We start from the raw sequence: 24,650 nt of genomic DNA on the forward strand, positions 1-24,650 counted from the left end.
GGTTTGCCTAGGGCTTAATAAAAGGTTAATCCTGCCCTACTTAGAAATAGTAGAGGAAATCCAGCAGAACCAAGGAGCAATCTTGTATAAGTGATTGAATCAATGGAGAAATCTCTAGAGAAATCCAGTAATACACCTGAAAAAGTCAAAGAAGTTAATAATTGAAGATAAAAATAATTGAGATAGTAATGGAAGAAATGATGTCTAGTAACCCTTTCTTTTAGATGGATGAACACAATCCCATGTATAGTCCTGTGTATCCCAGATAGAGTTCAGATCCTTAGTGAAGCTAGATTCTCCAAGGACAAGCAGGCTTGATATTCTCACATGTGGATGACATCATCCACGGAGCACGGTGTGGACACTGCCAAGTGCACTGTCACTTTAAATCTTTGAGGCAGTGCCTTCCCGCCTAACGCTCGAGCATGGGACCAGAAGTCTATCATTGTTTTTTCAATCTGTCCTCAATGCATCAGACTTTTGCCTTTTGGTGCCTTCCCTTTGCCGGGATATTTTTTCTTCATGTTCTTTTTTCTGTTCTCATTTGTTTATTTTTCATTTTTCAACCTTTGGGGTCTCTGAGCCCTTCTTTAGCCCAGGAAACTGACCAATTTCAGGTACTCAACCACTTGACCTCCCCCGGCCATAGAGCCTTTTGACCATGCATCAGCCATGTTGCTTCCATGTCAACGAGGGTGTTGAGTGGCTTTAGAAGTGTACTCGATACAATAGGACTGTTTCAGTCACAGACCATAATTGGTGTATTCAGCGATTGGGTCCAGAGCACTGGGACATACAGTGTAGCCTCTGCTTGCGCATGCAAGCGAAGACCCTTAAAGCCTGCAGAGTCCGGTGTGAAAAACATCGGCATTCGCATCGAGCATGGCTGACGTCGGCATCGATATTGGGTGCACCAATGCAACATTGAGATGATCTGATGTTGGACAGTAGTGCAAATATGTAATGAGTCTATGACCTCGTCATCGATGCGTACATCAAGGGACCTGCAGGATAAAAAGCCTAATAAGCATCGCTATCATTCTTCCTCCAGGCACTCTACCCACACCTCCCCTGCATGGATATCCTTGATGCACAGGAAGTGTCCATGCAGTAGTAACCACTCTCCTTTCCAACTTATTTCTCATTGAGAGCCTTCGAGGTCTTTGAGTTCTGCTATGCCTGCACAGACTAAAACTCAGGCTGCATCCACACCACTTTTGCAGCTAGTACCAATGCCTACTCTACAGTAGGCAATCCGGGCTGTGCTCAAGAAGGAGCTTTCAGGGCTACTGCATTCGCAGTCTATACAGGCTTACAGGGTGCTTGTGCCAGCCTCAGCCCAGCCTTTTCATACATCAGAGAGACAGTCACAGCCTGTCCGAAGCAGCATGAACCCAACCAACGTGTTAACATTGGCAGAGGAACTTTCTTCAACTTTGGAGACTCATCTGCATCGACGCACCTAGATGCAGAGCTGATGCTGTAGTCGACTCTCTCTTGCACGTATTTCCCGTGAACAATGCTTTCAAGAGTCAGACTCAGACTTCTCCTGGGAGATAGATCAGGACCCACAGGACCTTTCAGCTGAGGAGTCCTATCGCATTCCATCTGATCTTTCTCTGCTACTTGAGAGACATAGGTCTTTGCCAGAAAATATATCCTTTCCTGGCTTTGTCTGGGAGATGGCTCAAGCCATACCTTTTGAATTAGAGACAGAGAAAGATCTTTGTTCAGAACACTTTGAGGTTCTGGATTATGACTCACCTCCTAGAAAAGGAATCACTGTTCCACTTCATAAAATTATGAGAAAAATTCTGATAAAAAACTGGGAGAATCCACTCACAGTTCCGATTGCCCCAAAGAAAATTGATACAATGTATAGGATACAGAAATACACTGGGTTTGAGAAAACCCAGTTACCCTATCATTCCCGAGTTGTGGAATCTACTTTAAAATGCAGTCACAGCGCAAGACCTCATACTTCTCCTCCTCCTGGAAGAGAAGCTGGAACATTGGTCTCTTTTGGCAGAAAAACATCTCAAGCTTCAGTGCCAACCAAACGCATATTAGATTATCAACTTTATTCCACAATTTACTTAAAATCTCTAATACAGAGTACTCTATCCTTTGCAGAATTCTTTCCCCCTGACTGAGAAGGCTGAGGAATTTCATAAGCTTCACAGGAAATTTCTAGACTGTTTTAAATATCTGGCAAGGGAAGCCTAAAATGTCTCTTCACGCATTTCTGCCTTAGCAGTAGCAATGCAATGTCTCTTATGGCTCAGGGTCTTCGACCTCAAATCTACTCTCCAGGAGTGTCTAGCAGATGTTCCTTGTTGTGGAGTAAACTTGTTTGGTGACAAAGTTGAGGAAGTGGCTGACCTAATCAAAAGACATACAGATATTATAAAAACTTTATCCAGGTCAGAGACGTCCGATATCTCTTCTACTAGAAAATTTACAGAAGGATTTTGACACTCCAATTACTCTATGTCTATGGGACATTATACTCCTCTTCCTCTTCCACCTCAAAAGACTATGCCCCAATGCTCACGTCCAAGGTAGCAGCAGCATCAAAAATCCCAGACACCCTCTGTCTAAACAAAACCCAATTTTTGTCTCCTTCCTAGAGAGCATTGTTACTGTACAGTTGTTCATGCCAAGCACCTACTGGTTGGTGGGAGACTCATTCTCTTTCAACAGAGGTGGCCTCTCATAACCTCAGACCGTTGGGTGCCACGCACCATTCAGCTTGGTTATGCTCTGCATTGGGGGGGGGGGGGGGGGGAAAGACCTCCCTATCATCCACTAAGAGAGTCTCATTTCAGCTCCCTCCAAATGACTCTGCTTTGAGAGGAGCTCTTGGGTCTTCTTCAGCAGAATGCAATAGAGCCAGTTCCTCTGCCGGATAGGGTCGCGGGTTCTATTCCAGATACTTTCTCATACCAAAAAAGATGGAAGGAGTTTGTCCAATTCTCGATCTACGAGTCTTTAAACAAGTTTCTAATCAAAGAAAAATTTTGCATGGGCTTCTTGGGATCACTATTTCCCATGATACAACTCAACTGGCTTTGCTTTCTAGATCTCAAGGAAGCGTACATGTATATATCTATTCTCCCTGTGCACAGAAAGTTCCACCGCTTCAGCTGTGGCACTCTGTATCATCAATACAAGTTCTTACCTTTTGGCTTGGCTTTGACTCCTCGAGTCCTCATAAAGTACCTGATAATGGTAATTGCAACACTTCACAAGTTGGGCATACAAGTCTTCCCCCACTTAGACAACTGGTTAATCAAGGCAGCCTTCTGGGAGTCGGCACACACCTCTGTTCTGTCTGCCATCAGGCTCCTAGAACTCCTCAGGCTTGCAATCAATTATTCCAAATCACATCTTCAACCGGTTTAGACTTTAGAATTCATATGGTTCCTCCTTGATACCACTTAGGGCTGAGCCTTCCTCCCTCAACAGAGAGCGAACAACACACTACATCTCTTCATTCAGATGTTCAGATCCATCCGAGTATTTGCTCATCAGATGCTTCGCCTACTCAGTCACATGGCCTCAACAGTCCATATAACAGCACTGTGTCGACTACACTTTCGCATCCTCAGTGGACACTCTTCTCTCAGTGGTCTCAAGACATGGGGTTACTCTTGTCCCATATTTGAGTCACTCCGCAGCTCTCTATAGTGGTGGATGGTGTTCCAGAATCTATCCTGGGTTCTTCTGTTTCAGCCCCCTCCACATCACCTTCCACATCACAAGATCCTCACCATGAATGCCTCCATGGTAGGTTGGGGTTTTCACCTCAATAGTCTCCACATACAGGGTTCTTGGTCCCTACAGGAGAAATTACATCATATCAATCTCCTAAAACTGCAAGCAATTTGGAATGCCCTCAAAACTTTCCAGAACTGCATACTTGATCAGATAATAGTCATTTTCAGAGACAACCAGGTTGTGATGTATTACCGGAACAGGTTCTTACCACCTCTGTCAAGAAGCAATGCAGGTATGAACTTGGGCAGCTTCTCGAAACATCTTTATAAGAGCTGCTTACGTAGCTGGCAAATAGAATGCTGACAAATTAAGCAGAGTCCTTCAGCCTCACGAATGGTCCCTCAGCATGCTTGTAGCTCGTTGAATATTCCAGCAGTGGGAGACCCCAGCGATAGACCTGTTCCCTTCTCCTCAGAACAATAAGCTTCCCTGCTTTTGTTCCAGACTCTATGCTCCCAGCTGTGTAGCCCTGGATGCCTTCTTGCTCCACTGGGCAACAAACCTTCTATATGTCTTTCCCCCACTACCTCTCATAGGGAAAACTCTTCTCAAACTGCGTCGAGATCAAGGTACCATAATTCCAATTGCTCCCTACTGGGTGCATCAAATCTGGTTCCCTCTTCTTCTAGAGTTATTGTCCAAACAACCACTGAGGTTAGTTCCTTTTCCAACCTTAATAACTCAGAATGAGAGGTCTCTCCTCTAGTCAGACCCTCGCTGTCTAGCCCTGATGGCTTAGTTCCTGATGACATAAATTTACATTTCTTAAACCTTCCTGAAGGAATCTCTAGAATACTCCTAGCCTCTAGGAAACCTTCCATTCAGAAATGTTACCATTTGAAATGGAAGAGGTTTTTCCTCTGGTGTGCATCCAAAACACTCAACCCTGCTAGGTTCTCTTATAAGAACATAAGAATAGCCACACCGGGTCAGACCAATGGTCCATCTTGCCCAGTATCCTGTTTCCAATAGTGACCAATCCAGGTCATAAGTACTTGGCAGAAATCCAGATAGTAGCAAGATTCCATGCTACTAATCCCAGGGCAAGCAGTGGCTTCCCCATGACTGTCTCAATAGCAGACTATGAACTTTTCCTCCAGGAGCTTGTCCAAATCTTTTTTAAACCCAGATAATTTAACCACTGTTGCCACATCATCTGGCAATGCGTTCTAGCTCTTAATTACTCGTTGATGACAATTCAAAAGAAACACATCCAACAATATGAGTGTACAGAAATTCAAATATCAAAATGTACACAATAAAAAACAACAGAATATTAAGGCAGTCATCAAACTTTTAACAATTTTATCCACCCACCCCTACCCTTTCTTTTTATATTTCAATGTTAATTAAAAACAAAAGAAGTTACCTTATCCAGATATTACCTATCTCCCTGGACCTGCATTTACCTCTCTGCCTTTATTACAGATCCAGTTCCTTTATTGTTCTACACTTCCAAGTCATCCTATCCCCTTCCCTTACAAATCCCTTTAACATTAAACCTTGGTCTATACCAACAATCCAACTGTATTAACTTCCTAATCTGGCAACATGTTTATTGAGGCTCCTATTTGTTTTAAAAGTATTTCTATGTAACTTCATTGGGTGTCCCCTAGTCTTTATACTTTTTGAAAGAGCAAAAAATCAATTCACTTCCACTCATTTACACTTCAATCATATCTCCCCTTAGCCGTCTCTTTCCCAAGCTGAAGTGCCCTAACCTCTTTAGCCTTTCCTCATATGAGAGGAGTTTGTTCTGAATGATGTTGTTTAATATTATGTAAACAAATATTAAATTAAAGGATATCCTCTCCAGATCCATCGTCTCCTGTGTTAACAAGTTTTTTTTTTTGTTTGTTTTTTGGTGAGGAAATGATATGAGGGGTGGTAATATACCAGTACTAGCCAGATTCTTCAGAATATCACTCGACCTACATCTTTTCTTTATTAAAAATCTTATATTCTTCACATTTTTCAATTAACATACATACAATTACAAAGACTAAATAAAACTTCATTAAAATCATAAGATGAACTCCTGCTGTCAGTCCTTTCTACCTGGACCCTTATTTTGCTGTTTATCTGTCCATTGAAATAATTTGGAGTTAATTATCCCCTAGGTTCTGCCGGGTACTGCGGTTCAACTGTCTGGTACCAGAGAGAACCTTGAGAAGGCTGATCACACCTCAAATCTGGCTCCATCTCTGAATAGAATAGTGGTTCTTATTCTTTAACCTAACCAAGGGATTATTAACAGATATTAGTAAAGAGAAGGAGAGACAGTATAGTTCTAAAGATTATAAATTCATTTACTTACCAATGACACCAAAGAATATACAAGTGGCATGTACAATCAATTGGTTGTAGGAATATAATATCCCAGTTGCAAACAGGTGCTTTCTGGGTTTTAATCCTGTGTGATATATCTTACCAATAAAGGGTATTCAGGGGAAAGCAATTGGGTAATTTGGCAGTTCTAGTGCAATGTATTGGTTTCCCCTGGAGAGAATGAGCCATGACTCCACTCTAACTTGAATCAGGAAGTACGCTAACTTTTATAGATTTACTCAAGATATAGGTCAGCATATCTGATTGGATCTAATTTATGTCATGGTTAGCACTGATTGGCTTATGCTAATGAGTAGCTTCAAATCTTAAACATGTTCTCATCCTTAGCTTGCTTAACCACAACCTTAAGCAAGACCCTGCACCTGGCTGTACTGACCACAAACCCTTCCTTTCCCACCATTTTGCTGAACACAATGTTACTCTGTCAGTTAGACCCCCACCCTTGTGATTTCCTGTTGTTCTCTGCAGTGCTCCAACACTGGAGGTCAAGTCAGAGTTACACAGGCCTGCAAGCTTTTCTCTCATTTTGGAGCCAGAACCAACGTCTCAGGCCTGGGCTGTCAAATAATTATACACCATGCTATATTAACACTTCAATGTTTGTCAGCGCAACACTTAAAGTGGGCTGTAATGAAGATCCACATAGCAGTGCCTCCCAATTCCCCAGGCTTTACTGCGTGAAGGAACACAAAAATGTAAACACTTTTCAACAGCAGCAGCTCCTTGGGAATGAATGAAACCCCCATCTGAATGAGAAAAAAAAACTGCACAACTAACTCTCAACAGATTAAATCGTTTCACAGTGCAGAAGTGGTCTTTAGTGAATTGCAGGAGATAGGGACTGGCTTCCCACTCTTATGGAGTACCTCCTCCATCTTTCTGATTCTGTCCTCAAACTAACTTGGTCAGAGTACACTTGAGTGCCATTAGTGCATTTTCGGCACCTAACCACTACACCTCTATTCAGGAAATCTTGACTGTCCCTACTTGACATTTCATCCTTTAGATTGTAAGCTCCTTCGAGCAGAGACTGTCCTTCTTTGTTAAACTGTACAGCGCTGCATAACCCTAGAAGTGCTCTAGAAATGTTAAGTAGTAGTAGTAGTAGTTTCTGTTTATTTCTTGATAGTAAGATTCATGAAAGGTTTATTTTATACCAAACCTCCTATCAAACCACCCCCTGTGGTTTGGGATCTCAATCTCATCTTCACATCTCTCATGAAATCTCCTTTTGAACCACTTCTTTCCTGTAATTTAAAATTCTTCACATATAAGGTAGTGTTCATAATAACTCTTACTTCTGCCAGAAGAGTAAGCACATTTTCTAGCCCTAGTGGCAGACCCACCTTACACCATGTTCTACCACGACAGGGTTGTCCTCCGCATCCACCCCAAATTCCTCTCTAAAGTAGTATCAGAGTTCCACCTCAATCTGTCTTCTTCCCTAAGCCACACTCTCATTGTTGAGAATCAGCACTGCATACCTTAGACTGCAAGTGTTCTCTAGCATATTATCTGGAGTGTACAAAACCACATAGGAAGTCCTCCCAGCTTTTTGTATCCTTCAACCCTAACAGATTAGGGATTCCATCACCAAACATACAATATCTACTTGATTGATTGACTGACTGTATCTCCTACCTGTATATTCAGGCAGTCCCTTCATGGCTGGTCACTGCTCACATTGTAAGAGCCATGACAACTTCAGTAGCCCATTTCTTCTCTGCTTCCATTGAAGAGATTTGCAATGTGGCTACGTGATCTTCTATCCACACCTTCACTGTGCACTGCTGTCTGTAGCAGCATTCTAGGCAGGATAGCCAGTTTGGACAAGCAGTCCTGAAGAATCTTTTTACTACGTAAAAGTCAACTCTGCTCTCTGGCTCTTTTTCAGCCAGTCTCACATTGTACATAGTTGCAAAATTCATTATTATATTGTGAATGTTGCAGCTAATGAGTCCCACATGTGAGAATATCAACTTGTCCTTGCAGAAAGGTAAGTTACTTACATGTAGCAAGTGTTCTCTGAAGACAGCAGGCATATATTCTCACATTCCTCCCACCTCCTCTTGTAGTTGTCTTCTTAGCTTTAGTTCAGTACTGCTGGTCCTGTGCTCGAGCGTCGGGCAGGAAGGCACCTGTGCATGTGTGGTGGGGGCTCTAACTCAAAGATTTAAAGTGACATTGCAATTGGTAATGTCCGCACCAGGCTCTGTAGATGACTTCACCCACATGTGAGAATATATGCCTGTTCTCGGAGAACACCTGCTACAAGTAAGTAATTTAGCTTTATTTCTGTATAGTAACTGTGGAGTCGATAGTCCAAGGGATCTAACTACTTGCCTATTGAGATAAGTCCCTAGATCCTACTAGGATGATAACTTCCCATTCTAAGTAACTAAATATGTTGGTCACAACCTGAAAAATGCAACAATAAAGATTGCCTGTGTCTTTACTATTTTTTTTTTTCACTACTCACAAGTGAAATCTTGAAGTTAGTCTAAATTCAGTATAGTCCTACTTTTCTTTTAGTATGTAAAAACTAAGCCTTTGCGTAAGCTCTTATTTCCTTAAACCATTCAGATAGAAGGAAGGTTGGGACATTTTGGGGATGTGGCAAAAACCAGGGCTGCATCATGACTTTTGTAGGCCCTAGGCACTTTTGTCTTTGTGGGCCCCTCCCTGGGTGTCATATAATATGACTGAGCTTTTAATTTGAGTTGTATGCATATTTTATTTGTATTTTATGTATTTGTGTTCTATTTATTGTGTATATTTTCCAGGCTGAAAGGCAAAGCATGAAAATAACTACTTTGTTTATTCTTTCTGATTTAAAAAAGAAATTAAAACATTTTCATGGGTCCTAGGCACTGTGCCTAATGTCTCCCCAGTTGTAAAGGCCTGAAATACAGACTAACGCATGCGTCAAACTTCTTCTACCTGAGCACACAGTTATGGAACAAACTACCGCGCAGCTTAAAAGCTACTTACGAACTAACCAGCTTTCGCAAATCCCTGAAGACTCACCTATTCAACAAGGCATACCAAAAAAATCAACAACTAGAAAAGTAACACAAAGCAACCTTGCCTGTCAACAACAACAATCCTGCTTATTTCTACTTGCTTGAACTTTGATTTCGACTTACTAACAGCATGTTTTTTACTTATTCTCACTTGCTTAATCTTCAATGATGCTACTTTCCATTTAACATTAACTGGTATCTCCTAATCTACTATCTACTAATGACGACACATTGTAAACCACATTGAGCCTGCAAAGAGGTGGAAAAATGTGGGATACAAATGCAATAAATAATAAATAAAAAAATTTATACGGAGAGCAGCGATATTCTCCAGATAGTTTATTGGCCCAACTGGGATTGTGCAAGTAAATAGCAGTTATAAAGTTAAATGGATAACGTATCTGTTTAACTTTATATATTTTCAGCCATCGTCTTGAACAGATAGAATTGCTGAAACTGCACATAAAGTTAAATGATTAAGTTATGCTTGGAACTTTGTGGTCTCCCACAGCTGAAAATGTATATTTATTAGAATACTAACACCCAGCCTTCCTTTTGGATGTTGTAATTTTTTAAATGGGACAATTGTAATATGTTTTAAAAATCTGTGTGTGAAAAGCATTCATTCATGTATGTTAGAATGTACTATGATCCATTAATAAACATAAAGGGATCCTGTTCAGAAGGAATGGATCCTCAGTAGCTTAGCCGAGATTGGGTGGCAGAGCCGGTGGTGGGAGGCGGGGCTGGTGGTTGGGAGGCGGGGATAGTGTTGGACAGACTTATACGGTCTGTGCCAGAAGCGGGGTGGGTGGTTGGGAGGCGGGGATAGTGCTGGGCAGACTTATACGGTCTGTGCCCTGAAAATGACAGACACAAATCAAGGTAATGTATACACAAAAAGTAGCACATATGAGTTTATCTTGTTGGGCAGACTGGATGGACCGTGCATGTCTTTTTCTGTTGTCATCTACTATGAGGCTTATTTTCAAAGCACTTAGCCTCCCAAAGTTCCATAGAAACATATGGAACTTAGCCTCCCAAAGTGCTTTGAAAATATGCCTCTATGTTACTATGTTAATGGTCTTAATGTAACTAACCAAGTTCATTGCAGTCCTGTATTTCATATTTATAAATAGTATTTAATCCATAGTAGAGAATACAGTCATTTCAGAAAAGATGTACTTCAATGCAACATGTGGTTCTTATGACCCTCCAGTTTAGTACCTAAATAGAATCAGAAATAGATTTGAAAAAATTAACATTTTAATTTAGCTTGTTGGGATGTGATCGCTTTCTTTAGTGGCTCACACCCAAATGACCAAAGTAGAGTGTTACTGATGTAATGCTTTTATAAATATGTTCTTTAACAGATTTTTGATATTGCCTGGGATCCATACCAGCTGAAGAGACTGGTTAGCTGTGGGGTGAAACATATCAAGGTAAATTTGTTCTATTATAGTACTGTATTTTAATCAAAGAATTTAAGAGTTAATTTAAGTAGGGTGACTAACTTCAAAAGTATGCACATTTTTTCAACCACATAAATCATGGCGTAAATAGACATGTGCATTTTGAAAATTAGGTTATATTCAACTGAGGTTCTTAGATTAAATGCTACACTATTTGTTTAGGTAGCACTACAGAAAATGCTGGTATGACTTTGAATGTCCAAATCATGGGCTAGATTTTCTAACATGCGTTACTGTGTTACTATGCATAAATACAGTTCACCGAGGACAAGCAGGCACGATATTCTCATATTTGGGTGATGCCATCCATGGAGCCCAGTGCAGACACTGCCATACGTCACATATATATTCTCATATCCCTCCTGTATCCTCTTGGAGTTGTCTTCTTAGCTTTAGTATTATACTGCTGGTTCCACGCTTGATTGTCGGGTGGGAAGGCAGCTGCGTATATGCAGTGGGGGTGTAACATGATATGAGTTTAATCGTAATTAAATGTGTAGCATAATATTGATTATGCTGAATCAGATATAAAAATGCAGCTTTTAAAAGACGTATTGAAACTGCAACAGAGAAACCGGCTTTCATGTCAAGCCCCTCTTTGCTCCCCCCCCCCTTTTCCTGGGAACTTCTGATAGCAGGTCTAGTCAATTACAAACATTTAACAGAGACAAAAGGTACTGGGATATAGCTTCCTTCTCCTCCCACCTAACAAGGACTCAACAAAAGCATGACTAGGTGGATACTTGAAAGATCACCAAGACATCTCCAAAAACCAAAGACCCAAGAGACAGAAAGTCTGGAGAAGCCATTGAAGACAAAGACTTCAGAGGAAAACCATAAACAAGGCATTTGCTTGTCAAACCATTTGCTAGTTACCTCAGATATGTATATCTGCCCCCTCCCATCAGCTATCAGACAGGAAGACGCCAGGACATATGCAGAAAGGAAAGACTTATAATGTGATCATGTGAACAGACTACATTAACCATAATGCCTTGCAAATTATCCAGTGCAAACCAGGAAGCAAATGCACTCATATTTCCCTGCAAACAGACTGTATAAAAAGCCTGGAAAAGCCCAGCTCTCGAGCTTCTTGGGACCTGCTTCTTCTTGGGATCTGCTTCTCTCGGGACCTACAGCTCTACCCTTCTCTCCTGTAACCATGTGCCATGTGCTCATCACTCAGCTTTGTAACAAGGACTTGTAAGTAACTAATAATTCATATTTACCTTACTTAAGCACAGATTCTCTGTAAGACTCTTATCTCTCGCTGCAATTACATTTTAAAATAAAATCCTTTTGAAGCTAAATATATATATTCTGTTCTTTACACATGCTCTTAGACCTGGTAATGCAGGTTAATGTAATCCAATAAATATACTTAATCCCTTTATTCTTGCAATTGCGAATATTATTATCTTCATAGATAATTGGTGGAGAAAATTCTTTTTTTTTTTAAGGTTAGATGTGCACAGCCTTTGTGTGAGACCACATGGTCGGAGCACATGCACTTAAAGGCTTAGAAATACAGCACATGCTTTGAGCAAGTTCCCCCTGCTCTTAAATATCATATTAGAACTGTAACATTTTTGTAACCTTTTAATGGATATTAAGAACTGAAATTAATTCTTGTTACAGGGGCACTGCCTCAAAGTTTTAAAGTGACAGTGTATTATGGCAGTGTCCACATTGGGCTCTGTGGATGACTTCATCCACATGTGAGAATATATGTCTACTGTCCTCGGACAACACCTGCTACAGATAAGTAACTTTGCTATATCTGCTACTGAAGAGGAGTCTGTTACTGGTACTGAGATGAAACCAGAATCAGACTTTTTGAATGGTGAATTGTTTTAGACATCTCACTCTCAGCCGACATTCCCACATACTGCTTTTGTCTTGGGTACCACTTGCATACCTGCTCTACATACAGACCCCAGACCATAAGTATTCCTATCTCCAGTACAGTAGCGTAGCCAGAGTTTAATTGCCGGTGCTGGAGGGAGAACGGCGCTTCAGGGCAGTAAAAGTGAGCAGACCACGCGGACGGGGAGAGCGGGCAGAAAAGGCTGGGTGGGCCTGGAGCAAAAGTGGCTGGACCTGGGCCCATCCAGGCCCACCCGTGCTCACGCCCCGTGCTCCAGTACCCACTCACACACACTATATCCCAGATATCCCTCAACTTCCAAACCCCTCCCCCATCCCCAATCTCTGATTACAGCACTGAAAAGGTTTGTCTCCTAGCCACTGCTACTTTGGGAAATATGTTGTTATAAGGACCCATCTTAATTTTTCCATCTGGAGCCCATTAAGTTCTAGTTAAGCCAATGTGTGCAGGTGGAGATGTCTCTTATCTTAACAGGTCCTCAGGGATGACCTGGAGGGCAGCTGTCATGGAGGTTGGGCACAGAAGCCACATGTGGTGGACATGTGGCTTCCATTTAGCATTAATGCCATGCAACCTTTTCTGTTTGTGTTACAATACAGTGTTAATCTATGCTTTTTACTAGGTTTGGGGCTTTCTCAGTGCATATGGCCAAATGAAGGATGCCATTCAAGAGTTCGTGTGGCCTGGAGCACTTCTGTTTATTAGGTACCCCCAGATGCAGAGATGTGTTGGCCTGTAGTGTATTTGCAGAGCCCCATTGTACAGTTCCAGTTATAGTAAGCATGTAATGTGTAATATGATAGCCAGGTGTAGTTGTAGTGTATAAGGATGTGTTTTTTTTCTGTGTGGGTACTGCTTCATTCTCACCACCTACAGGTGTCAGTCGATGAATGTGTGTAAGGACAGTATGGTGTTGTATAACAGCTGCATGTTGTGGCCCTAGATCTTATGTGACATGCATGCACAGAGATGTTCCCCATTTACCTGTTCATGTGAGACATGATATTCCATAATGTTTCGATGTAGCCTTGGGATTAGGGACATAACACTGACATATCATACAATGCATACCTTTGTTTGTGTGATGCCTGTCTGGGCAGACTTATACGGTCTGTGCCAGAGCCGGTGGTGAGAGGCGGGGTGGGTGGTTGGGAGGCGGGGATAGTGCTGGGCAGACTTATATGGTCTGTGCCCTGAAAATGACAGATACAAATCAAGGTAATGTATACACAAAAAATAGCACATATGAGTTTATCTTGTTGGGCAGACTGGATGGACCGTGCAGGTCTTTTTCTGCCGTCATCTACTATGTTACTATGTCCCTGGTGGTCTGTGGGGGTCACTGGGGGAAGAAGCAAAGCCCCCTTGCGCCTGCTCCTTGTGGCTGGCCTTTGAAAATGGCTGCCACAAGAGGTGGTGGCAGCTGTTTTCTAAGGGACTTTGCAAGGGTTAGGAGTGGGCTTCCCTCTCACATCGACCCCCACAAACCACCAGGGACATTGGGGGGGGGGGCTCATTCAGGGGGTAGAGGAAGGGCCTTTGATGGTTGGGGGGTGGGGGGCTATTTTGGAGGCCTGGGAGGCAATCGAGGGGGAAGGGGTTAAAGGTAAAAGAGTTATGCGGGTCCTGGACTATATTCAATACTGTGGTCCGCATAGCTTTTGAGCTGTTCCCTAAATTAACCCACTTAGCTATGCAGGTCCCGGCACTAAATATTGCCAGCACCCACATAATCCTAGGCTCCTTCCTATCACCGCCACCCTGTACTGCTCCTGACTTGCCCACTTTTTGCCCACTTTTTCCGGAGCTGGTCAGAGATGATATTCAGTGGCACTGCACGCTTTATTGTCTCTAAATATTGGAGGTTAGGCAGTGGTAAGCGATTTAAGTGGGCGGGAGAGGGTCCTGCCTGCTTACTTTGAATACGTGTCGGTATATATTTAAGCTGCAGTATTGAGCTGCTTCACATATTCGGGTTAAGACTCAGAAGCATTTAAGTTAGTGGTACCTATTAACTTGATAAGTGCTGCTGACTGGGATATTCAGGGGCGCACTATATGGATTGTCCCTCTGAATATATTTACAGATCACCTTGGCACTATCTTGATCGTAAAGGGGCAGTCAATGGGCAGAGGCAGTCCAAACAGTACGGGGCAGTCCATAGACAAAGCAAAGTAAGAGTGAAAGTGAGAGGAATATAGGTGGTATGCCAATAGATAGGAGGTGCTGTAGTGTTGAAAGATAAACAACAAAGAGGTAGCTGAAGTGTGAAGAGAAATACCTGTGCAAGGCGGTATCGGAAGACGTAGGAGAGAACAAGTGGAATTGTATAAAAAAACGTTGCATATTAAAACAGAAACTGCGGTTATTGAAGGAGAAGCACATGCACCAGCGATCCAAATAAAAAGAAAAATGGTGCACAGAAAAAGCTGTAAAAGGAGCTAGTAAATAAGAATTATGGCTTGGATTGAGAGTTGTCGTCAATTGACGACAACGGTGTGTGAAGAGGGAAAAGTGCAGTAAGCCAAAAGGAGAGGAGAAAAAGGATAAAAAATGATGAAAAAGATGCGCCAATTGAAATGAAAAATAAAGAACAGAGGGAAACTGTGAAAGGTACTGGTGAACAGAGAAATATCATGCACTGACGGGAGCTGTATAGTTAGGGAAAAAATACTACAATACAAAGGAGTAAAATAATGAAGACCAAAATGACAGTGGGAATATATAAAAGAAAAACTGAGGGAAAAAGATAAAACCATGAAGACCATCAAAATGAACACGCCGTAGGAAAAAGAGACAAAAGTTACCTTTATAATAAAGTGCAGTCGGTAAACGCTGAGTAAAGTTCTGCTGAAACAGCAATGAGTGAAGTGGATCGTGTATGTGATATTTAAGTCTGGAAAATGCGCCAAGGAGGGGAGAAGGAGTCTGGTGATGATGTCAGACTGCATAATGAGATGTGCAGACTATCAGGGTTATTTTCGAAAGAGAAGGGCGCCCATCTTCCGACACAAATCGGGAGATGGTTGTCCTTCTCTCAGGGTCGCCCAAATCAGCATAATCGAAAGCCGATTTTGGGCGTCCTCAACTGCTTGCCTTTGTGGGGACAACCAGAGTTCACGGGGGCATGTCGGCACTGTGCGAAGTTGGGGCTGGGGCATGATTAAGAGATGGGCGTCCTCGGCTGATAGTGGAAAAAAGAAGGGCCCCCTCCGAAGGGATACCACCTTGTAAGTGGTGGAGGGGCTTCCGTGTTTCAATGACTCAGAGGGCTATGCTGAAGGGTTACCCATATCAGACAGGCCTCTGAGGAGAAACCAGACAAAGAGTGTCCCAAACTGGAGGATCCAAGATGGCATCGAGGGAGGATGTACGTTAGTTGAGTTCCTGTTTTACACCAGAATACCTGAAGAAGTAGGCGCGCTCCCCAGAGAATGGGGAAGAAGAAAGGCAAAGCCGTGGTGTTGCCCTCCTCGAACACGGCTGGGGTTCCCACCACTTCTCAGTCTACTTTGGAGAGATTCGGGGTCATAACGTCGGTGATAGCAGTTCCTGCTTCGGGGAGCAGCAAGGCTTTATTGCCGAATCTCAGTGGAGAGGGAGTGACTTTGAGTCCCCCTGTTGGCATGACCTCTCCAAGACCCGGAAACAGTAACGCTTCGCTATGGAGGTCGACAGTGGAAATGCCCGAAGTGGGTTAGGATTTTCACGCGATCCGAGGAGGTCCTGGCGCAGCATTGACTCCGGATAATAAACCAACTGGGGGATCGGAGAGTGAGCTCTGCCCTCGAAGATATCTGGAGCAGTTTCTGTGGAGAAATTGGACCTGGTGAAGCCAAACAATGTCACAATGGACGCACTATGGGAAGTGCTGCAGAGTGTGAATAACTCTCTTCTTCAGATGTCAAAAATTTTTTAGGAATAAATATGTGATTATATCAATACTTATCTAACAAAGTGGAAGTCCAAGATAAAAAAATAAAGACTTTGATTTCGGAAATGATTTCTCTATGAAAATCAGTTAATCTGGTAATGAAGGACAATTTATGTTTCTTGTAAAAAATTGGAACTTCTGGAGAACCAATTAAGGAAAAATAACTTGAGAAAGATAAATTTTCCTAAAATACCCTGTATATAGAGTTATATTATTAGTGACTTTTGCCTTTGATTTAGATAGGAACAATGTTTTGAAATTGTATTTCCAACATATGGCTGATGGTTTTTTTGGGTTCAAAGATAAATATATTTCCTGACATATCAAGGGAATTGCAGACTAGGAGGTGTGAACTCTTGGCTTTGAAGCCAAGAATCATTGCCCTAGGTGGGACCTTCCTAGAGCGATTCCCTTGTAAGTGTTTTATTTCCTGATTACTTATTTGTTGAACCCAGGAAATTACAAGAGTTTGTGGAGTTAAAAGAACAGATGAAGAACCCTCTGCAGCAACTTCCTTTAAGTTACCACTGTACCGGCTGCAATTACCGATTAACCTTCCTCCCTCAGAAAATATGAATTGTAAGATTAATCATTCCGTGTTTTTCTTATTTTCTTTGAGATTGTTTTTCTGATCTTGGATCCCCCAATTGTGGACAATAATGTAGACTAACAAAGATGATATTTTTCCTTAATGTTTGATTTAATTGATATTTTCTCTTTTCTTTCCCATTTATGTATTGGACATAAATGTAATATAAAATGAATAATTTGAAAAAAGAAGGGTATCCCTGACGAGCACTTGGCCAACTTTACTTGGTCCATTTTTTCTTGCAACCAAGCCGTGAAAAGGTGCCTGAACTGACCAGATGACCACCGGAGGGAATCGGGGATGACCTCCCCTTACTCCCCCAGTGGTCACCAACCCCCTCCCACCCTAAAAAACCTTAAAATGTTTTTTTTTGCCATCCTCAAATATCATACTCAGCTCCCTGACAGCAGTATGTAGGTCCCTGGAGCAGTTTTAGTGAGTACAGTGCACTTCAGCCAGGTGGACCCAGGCCCATCCCCCCCTACCTGTTACACTTGTGGTGGTAAATGTGAGCCCTCCAAAACCCACCCGAAACCCATTGTACCCACATGTAGGTGCCCTCCTTCACCCCTTAGGGCTATGGCAGTGATGTACAGTTGTGGGGAGTGGGTTTTGGGGGGCTCAGCACCCAAGGTAAGGGAGCTAAGTACCTGGGAGCAATTTGTGAAGTCCACTGCAGTGCCCCCTAGGGTGCTCGGTGGGGTCCTGGCATGTCAGGGGGACCACTGCACTACGAATTCTGGCTCCTCCCACGACCAAAGGGCTTGGATTTGGTCGTTTTTGAGATGGGCATCATAGGTTTCCATTATCGCCAAAAAACGGGGACGACCATCTCTAAGTAGTCAACCTAAATGTTGAGATTTGGGCGTCCCCGACTGTATTATCAAAAAAAAAAGATGGACACCCATCTTGTTTTGATAATACGGGTTTCCCCACCCCTTCGCGGGGCTGTTCTGCGAGGACGCCCTTGTGAAAACTTGGGCACCCCGTTCGATTATGCCCCTCCATGTGAACAACGAACAGGGTAGAGTAAAGAAGAAAGGTCAGAAACGTAAAAGAAAGATTAGTAACTAGAAAAACAAAGAGTGAAAGAAGGGGAGTAAAGATAAATGAACATGTGTTGTGAATAGGAAGTGAAATAACAGCATGGGAGAATATAGGTGAAATGTGAGGCGAGGATGCTCATGTGAAACAGTACATGTAGAGGGTACAGTGAAACACTGTGAAATGTTCAAGAGAAGTAGGACAAACGCTATCTAGATCAAGAGAAGGCAAGTTATATACAGTTGCCTCTATCTAGCAGAATCATTACAAACCCATGAAGGTATTAAAAGGCAGTATAGAAAAAATGTTTAAAAGGAACGTACACATTGGCTGTTGAAGATTCCATGATAAAATACAGTTTTTAAATCTAGACTCAATGGAGCATATTTTGAATTTCTGGATATATATGGATGTCCTGAATAATTGATGCAAAGCAAATAATGGATTCTAAAGAAAATGAATAGCGTGATGATTTATGTGCATAGATGAGACAAAAACAGCAGGTTATCCATTTTTTTTATAGGTATAGTGAGGTGGAAATGATCCTTCCTTCCAAACAACAGATGAATCCAGGAACTGGTGGGTTGTGTCCATCTACCAGCAGGTGGAGATAGAGATAACGGAACTCTTGGCAGTAAAGCAGACGGCCAGCCCCTCTGTCATTTAGTATATCTCTATCTGCAGCAGGTGGATGGACAGCTTCTCTCCAGCTCTTGGATTCAAGGCCACTGAGAGCGCTCCTGGGCTGATGGCCAGTTGAGCTGGGAGGGAGTGTCTGACTGAGGATGTCAGCTTTAGGGGCATACCTTACTGCAAGGTCCCCGCCTCACCCCGGGCTCTCTGCTGACAGGCAGCAATTCTCTCTGTTTTATTCTCTTCTGCCCTCCTCACAAAAAAAAAAGTGTTGCGGCCAGTTCCTTCTTTTCTCCCCAAGGTAGTAACTCGGTTTCATGTTTCTCAGCCTGTGGTCTTGCCTGTGTTAGTCTCTTTTTCCGGCTCGGAGGAGCAGGGGCTTTTGAAGTGTTTGGATGTCAAATGGGTGTTAAAACACAATATTAAGTCTACTGATGTCTTCCGGCGTTCTGATCGTTTGTTTGTTCTAATTGGCAGTGCGCGCAAGGGGTTCATGGCTTCTAAGCCCACTATTTCTCGTTGGCTTAAAGAAATGATTGCTTCGACTTATCTTCTTTCTGGGAAACCTGTTCCAGAACATGTTAAGGCTCACTCTACAAGAGGTCAAGCAGCCTCTTGGGCAGAGCGTTGTTTAGTGCCTCCAGAAGACATTTGTAGGGCGGCAACCTGGTCGTCTTTGCATTCTTTTTCTAAGCACTACCGTTTAGACGTCATCAGTCATTGTCACAGGGGCACCCAATTTCGGCTCAGGCCCGCCCAATGCAGCAGCCTTTTTTCACATGTTTTCATCACGATCGCAACCGCTTAGCGTACCACCGGAAGACGGCACCCGCTCAGCTGATCTCCACTCCAGGCTCCGTCCAGACTCGGCAGTCAGCACTGAAATGCAGGTCCCGTTGCACAGCTCGTATGATCGTATGACGTGGCTTTGCGTGGCGGCGTGCTCAGCCTCGCTCCGCTCGTGGCCATCTGCAGCACAGTGAGAGTGAGGGAGGGAAAAGGACGAAGTAATGCAGACCTGCGGGGCGAACTAGGAGTGAGTGGCTGTACTTGCAGGAGTTCAGAACACAGCTGGTAATTAAGCCAAGTGGAACCAATTAGCAGTCTGCTGGTAAATGGAAGAAGAAAAATCCAAACTGTTTGTGGAGAAAGCAAGCAAATAAGACAAACAAGAATAACAGCTAGAAAACTACAGGACAGTTTCAAGAGGTAAAACACAGAAATGGGAATGTTTGAGACTTCATTGCCAGATCCTGAAATGAGGTAGGAATTTGTATGCTGTTGCAGATTTTAGATAAAGATATTAAGGAACTGCCATGGTTTGAGAAGCTGCCAAAAAGCAATGTGTTGGTTGTTTGAAGTGTTCTGAGTAAAAGCCATAGAGAAGAATTCACAAGGTATTTTAAAGGGTTTGGGCAGACTATGTTGGATGAGAGTGAGACTAGCTGGAAGAGGTAATTGCAGTGTCAGAAATACATCCTGGTTTAAGGCTGTGGCAGACAACTGTACATGAGAGAGATGTTACAGGATGGGAGAGAGGGGTAGGCAGGGAAACAGTGGCTGCACCTGTGGGGGGAGGGCGACTGGAGGCTGAAGAGAAGGGAAAGGAAAGGAAAGAGATTCTAGACCTACAAAAGTGGGGGGGGGGGGGGGGGGGGTTGGCTGGAGAGAAGGCAGAGAGGTTCTGGACCTGCAAAGGAGGAGGGGGGTGGAGAGAAGGCTAACTGGCTGGACGGAAGGGAGAGAGGTTTGGGACCTGCAAGGGGGGAAGTGGCTGGCTGAGGCAAGGGAGAGAGGTGCTGGATTTATTGGGGGGGGGGAGCTGGAGGCAACGGAGAGAGGTAATGGACCTGCAAGGGGGGGAGGATGACGGAGGGAAGGAGAGAGGTGCTGGACCTACAAGGGGGAGAGGCTGGGGGCTGGAGGAAAGGAAGGAAGTTGCTGGACCTGCAAGGGGGGGCAGGCTAGAATGAAGGGAAGTGCTGGACCTATGGGGGGGGGGTAGAGGCTGGACGGAAGGCTTGCAGGGGAGGCTTGAGGGAAGGAACAGAGGTGCTGTAGTAGGGGGAGAGATTAGAGGGAAGGGAGAGAGATGACAGGTCAAGGGGATGAAGGAAGAGGGAGACAAATTTTTAACTCACAGTGGGAGAAAGAGTCAAAAGCTGGAAGGAAGGAGAGAAGCTGGATAGGTGGGATCGCAGAGGAAAGAGAGACATTGGTGTGGGTGAGGGAGAAAGGGACATACAGAAACAGATCTGAGATGCTGTATGGGGATGGCATATGAACACAGAGGGGCAATGCCTGACAGAGAGGGGGGAATTTGGGAATAGAGAGGCTATGCTGGACACTGGGAGGGAGGGGTATATGGACATGGGAGAGATACTAGATATAGGGGAGAATAGGAACTCAGAAGGGAGATACTGGATATGGGAGGGCATAGGGACACAAGGGGTGATGTTGGACATGGGTAGGGGATAAAAGGGTGATGGATGCAGGATTTTGAACACAGTGGAGATACTGGACAAGGAACTTTGGGGACACAGAGATGGGAGATGGATTGTGGACATGGAGAGAGAAGGCATGACAAATAGACTGGAGACCTAGTGAGTGAATTAAGACTGAGGAAAGCAGAAACCAGAGACTAGGACCACGCTGATTTGAAAAATAATTTTATTTTCTATTTTGTGATTAGAATGTGTCAGATTTGGAATGTACATCTTGCCAGAGCTGGTGTTAGACATGGCTGCAGCCCAGGCCATAAATTTGGGAGGGAACCCCAAAACCCATCAGCAGGCTGCACTGCCTTCAGCTTCCATCATGCTTGCGGCTCTCTCTGGCCAGGGGACCAAGAGCAATTGCTCCAGTTGCATTCTTCTAACACCATCCCTTCTTTACATTTTGCACAGGAGGAAATGCATTTCTTTCTGTTTCTCTGGTATTGTATTACATGCAAGGTCTGGCTTCTTGGGGTTTTGGTTACATTTATGTTTATAATTTGTAGTCGATTATTCTATATTTGGCATTTTTGGTCCATGTGTGTGACTGAGGTATTCTGTTAGTATGAATTTTCTATGTAGCCTTCTGTAGTAATTTTGGTTTGTTCAGTTTTCCCAATAGACATATTGATATTTTAGGGCCCCACTGTAATATGTAGGGCAATGCCTTTTTCATAGGTAGGATCCTTGTTTTGGAAGTTAGTGCTGGCATCGTAGATTTGCTCTAGGTTATGAGTGACATTTTGTTTTAAAGATTGTTTTATTTACTATATATGGTGGCTGTTGAGAGTATGGTGAGTTTTATGGGGAAATGTCCTAATTCTGCTCTGCACCTATTGGGAGGGGGGTGGTGTCAGGGGGTTCTGTGGATGCAGAATTTATTTGCCTTTAATACTAGACTATACGTTCTGGGATTGTTTCTATAGCGTGTAACTAGAAACATGTGTTGAAAAGTGTTTGGTCTTGCTATACAGGCTAAGTATGTGTGTTAGGGGACCAAGGCTCAATGGAGGCTGAAGAGTGCAATCTCTTGTACTTCCCCCTAGCCCTCAATGTGGCCTGCAGTCACTGAAGCCTGCACTGCTACCCTCATTGAAGTTATTGAGAGTGGGGTAGAGGTGGAGCATGGGGTGGGGCATCAGGTGGCAAGTTTTTCAATTTCAAAACGTTGGCAACCCTGGTGCCCACCCATCTGACCTGTTGGCCCACCCAAAAATTGCCTTCTGGCTACGCCACTGCATTGTCAGGTTGCTTTTGGAGCGCGCGTTTTGTCGGTGGGGCTGCTAGGGTCCCTCCCATAATTTCACTGCTTTGCTACTTCCCATCAGCCACATTCTGGGCCGGTCCGGAGGGACGCTAAGGAAGGGTAAATTAGACCTTACCTGCTAATTTGCTTTCCTTTAGTCCCTCCGGACCGGCCCATTTCCCTCCCTTCACATATCTGTGTTTTTGAGTTTTTTTTCTTTGTTTGGAGCTGGGTTGCTAGTTTGTGTTTTCGATTACAAAAGATTATATAAATAGATAAATAACAGAAATGTTGTTCTGTTTTTACTGAGATGTCCCGTTTTGAAGGACCATGATATGTTTATAGGCACTCACCCTTTGTTGGCAATGTGCTGGCTGCTCATGTTTTTTGGATGCACAGTTTGTTTTTTCTTCTTTGGCTTTACTTCTGCTTTGGTACTTTATTACTGGATCTTCCTCTAGCTGGCAAGGGCTCTTATTGGCTTGCTAGAGTCACAGCTTTCTTTCTCAGTCTCCACATGCTGGAAGGCGTGCAAAATCCTATCAGTCACATTCTGGGCCGGTCCGGAGGGACTAAAGGGAAGCAAATTAGCAGGTAAGGTCTAATTTACCCTTTTAGCACACATAAGAAGTCTCTACTGTGCACATTAAAGTTTATTGTATAGGCCCCAGTATAATTTACATAATCTCTGGTGTTTATCTTCTGTAAAATTTAGGAAGCTTATGAGTGGTTGAGTATCTGAAAATATTAGCCTCTGGTATTTGTTTTCAAGCTGCAAGAAAGATTCATGAAATAGAAGTTTGTATGAACTAAGTCCTGGAAAACAAAATGAACTGCATTCTGAAGAGCTAGTGGTGTTACAATTTAAACTGTGAAAACTTAGGATCAGCCTACTTTTAAAATGTTCTCTTACAGTTTGATTTGTGTTCTTCAGTTTTGGATGCTATGTGGAAATGCCCTTACTGCCAAAAGAGGTATATTTGGAAAAACTGGGGATCTTCAAACCATCCTCTGCTTGGCATGTGCAAGAGATGACATCACATACTCAGGTGCTTTAAATGGCGATATCTATGTCTGGAAAGGGTTGAATTTGGTTCGTACGATCCAAGGAGCTCATAGCGTAAGTATTAAATATGTGAATATACATTGGCATAGATATGTACAAATTATAGCTAAATATATCATGTCTAGGCAGGAGAAAAGCAGCAACATGCTGTTCATTCTCAACATTGAAAAAACTCTTTAGTGCATCAGGATTCAAATGATATAAAAAGTTTTTAATAGATAGATATCAATGTGTGATGTTTTAGTTAGATTTCAATACAAGTGGAGTGAGTGTTTTACCCCTGTAAGTCCAGCTCAGTAATCTTCATCATTTTTCAAGTGGGGACCACTTTGGTAAAAGAACTGCAATGTGAGAGCCAAGACCATTGCCAGACAAAATGACCAGTACACTGGGTAAAGGGAGAGTCTCCCTCTCATGACACAGCCAGCTTGGAGGGTTCTTTTAGTCGGCCTAGCTGCTCTTGCATATTCAGAACGATTCATATAACTAAAATGGTCTATTCCTTTACATTATTTCTTTTCCTAAGCCTGCTTTTGCTCTACAAATTCTCAGTTCCTGTTCCCCAGGCCATCTATTCTACATGCTCTACCCCCGATATACACACTGAGTCAGTTGAACTGTCTTTGAACAGAACATTGTTAATTTGTGTGAGAGCATTTGTATGTTACTAGGGATAGTGCTGGATGGGCAGGTACTTTTAGGGAAAATGTTATATATAGTTATCTTGTTACCTCCCCCCCCCCCCCCCCCCCCCCAACTTGACTAGCTGTTGGGAGCTACACTTCCTTCATCCTACATAATTATAAAATAAACTGTAATGTAACATAAATTATTGTTTAACAGGCTGGAATATTTAGCATGTATGGCTGTGAGGAAGGTTTTGCTACTGGTGGAAGAGATGGGTGCATAAGATTATGGGACAGTGATTTCAAGCCAATTACTAAAATTGATCTCAGGGAGACTGAACAAGGATACAAAGGTAAGTACATGGTACTATTCTTTTTGCTTCACATATTGGACTTTCATAGACAAAACACATTTATGCTTCTACATTGTTGCATTTTATAAAACTCTGTGATATTTAATTTTAGAATAGAAGAAATATAGTCTTCACTTATTGGCTGATTCACT

At 42.9% G+C, this 24,650-nt stretch overlaps 1 protein-coding gene across 1 annotated transcript in view; it reads left to right on the forward strand.

Moving 5' to 3' along the window:
• Positions 1-24,650, forward strand: part of EML6 (EMAP like 6) — a 744,128-nt gene that overhangs the window by 87,621 nt on the left and 631,857 nt on the right. Inside the window, 3 exon segments of the mRNA XM_030195849.1 lie at positions 10,526-10,594; positions 23,388-23,573; positions 24,363-24,498. Coding sequence (XP_030051709.1) covers positions 10,526-10,594; positions 23,388-23,573; positions 24,363-24,498 — 391 coding nt within the window.

This window comes from Microcaecilia unicolor, chromosome 3 (genome assembly GCF_901765095.1).
Source record: "Microcaecilia unicolor chromosome 3, aMicUni1.1, whole genome shotgun sequence".
In the NCBI taxonomy this organism is placed as follows: domain Eukaryota; kingdom Metazoa; phylum Chordata; class Amphibia; order Gymnophiona; family Siphonopidae; genus Microcaecilia; species Microcaecilia unicolor.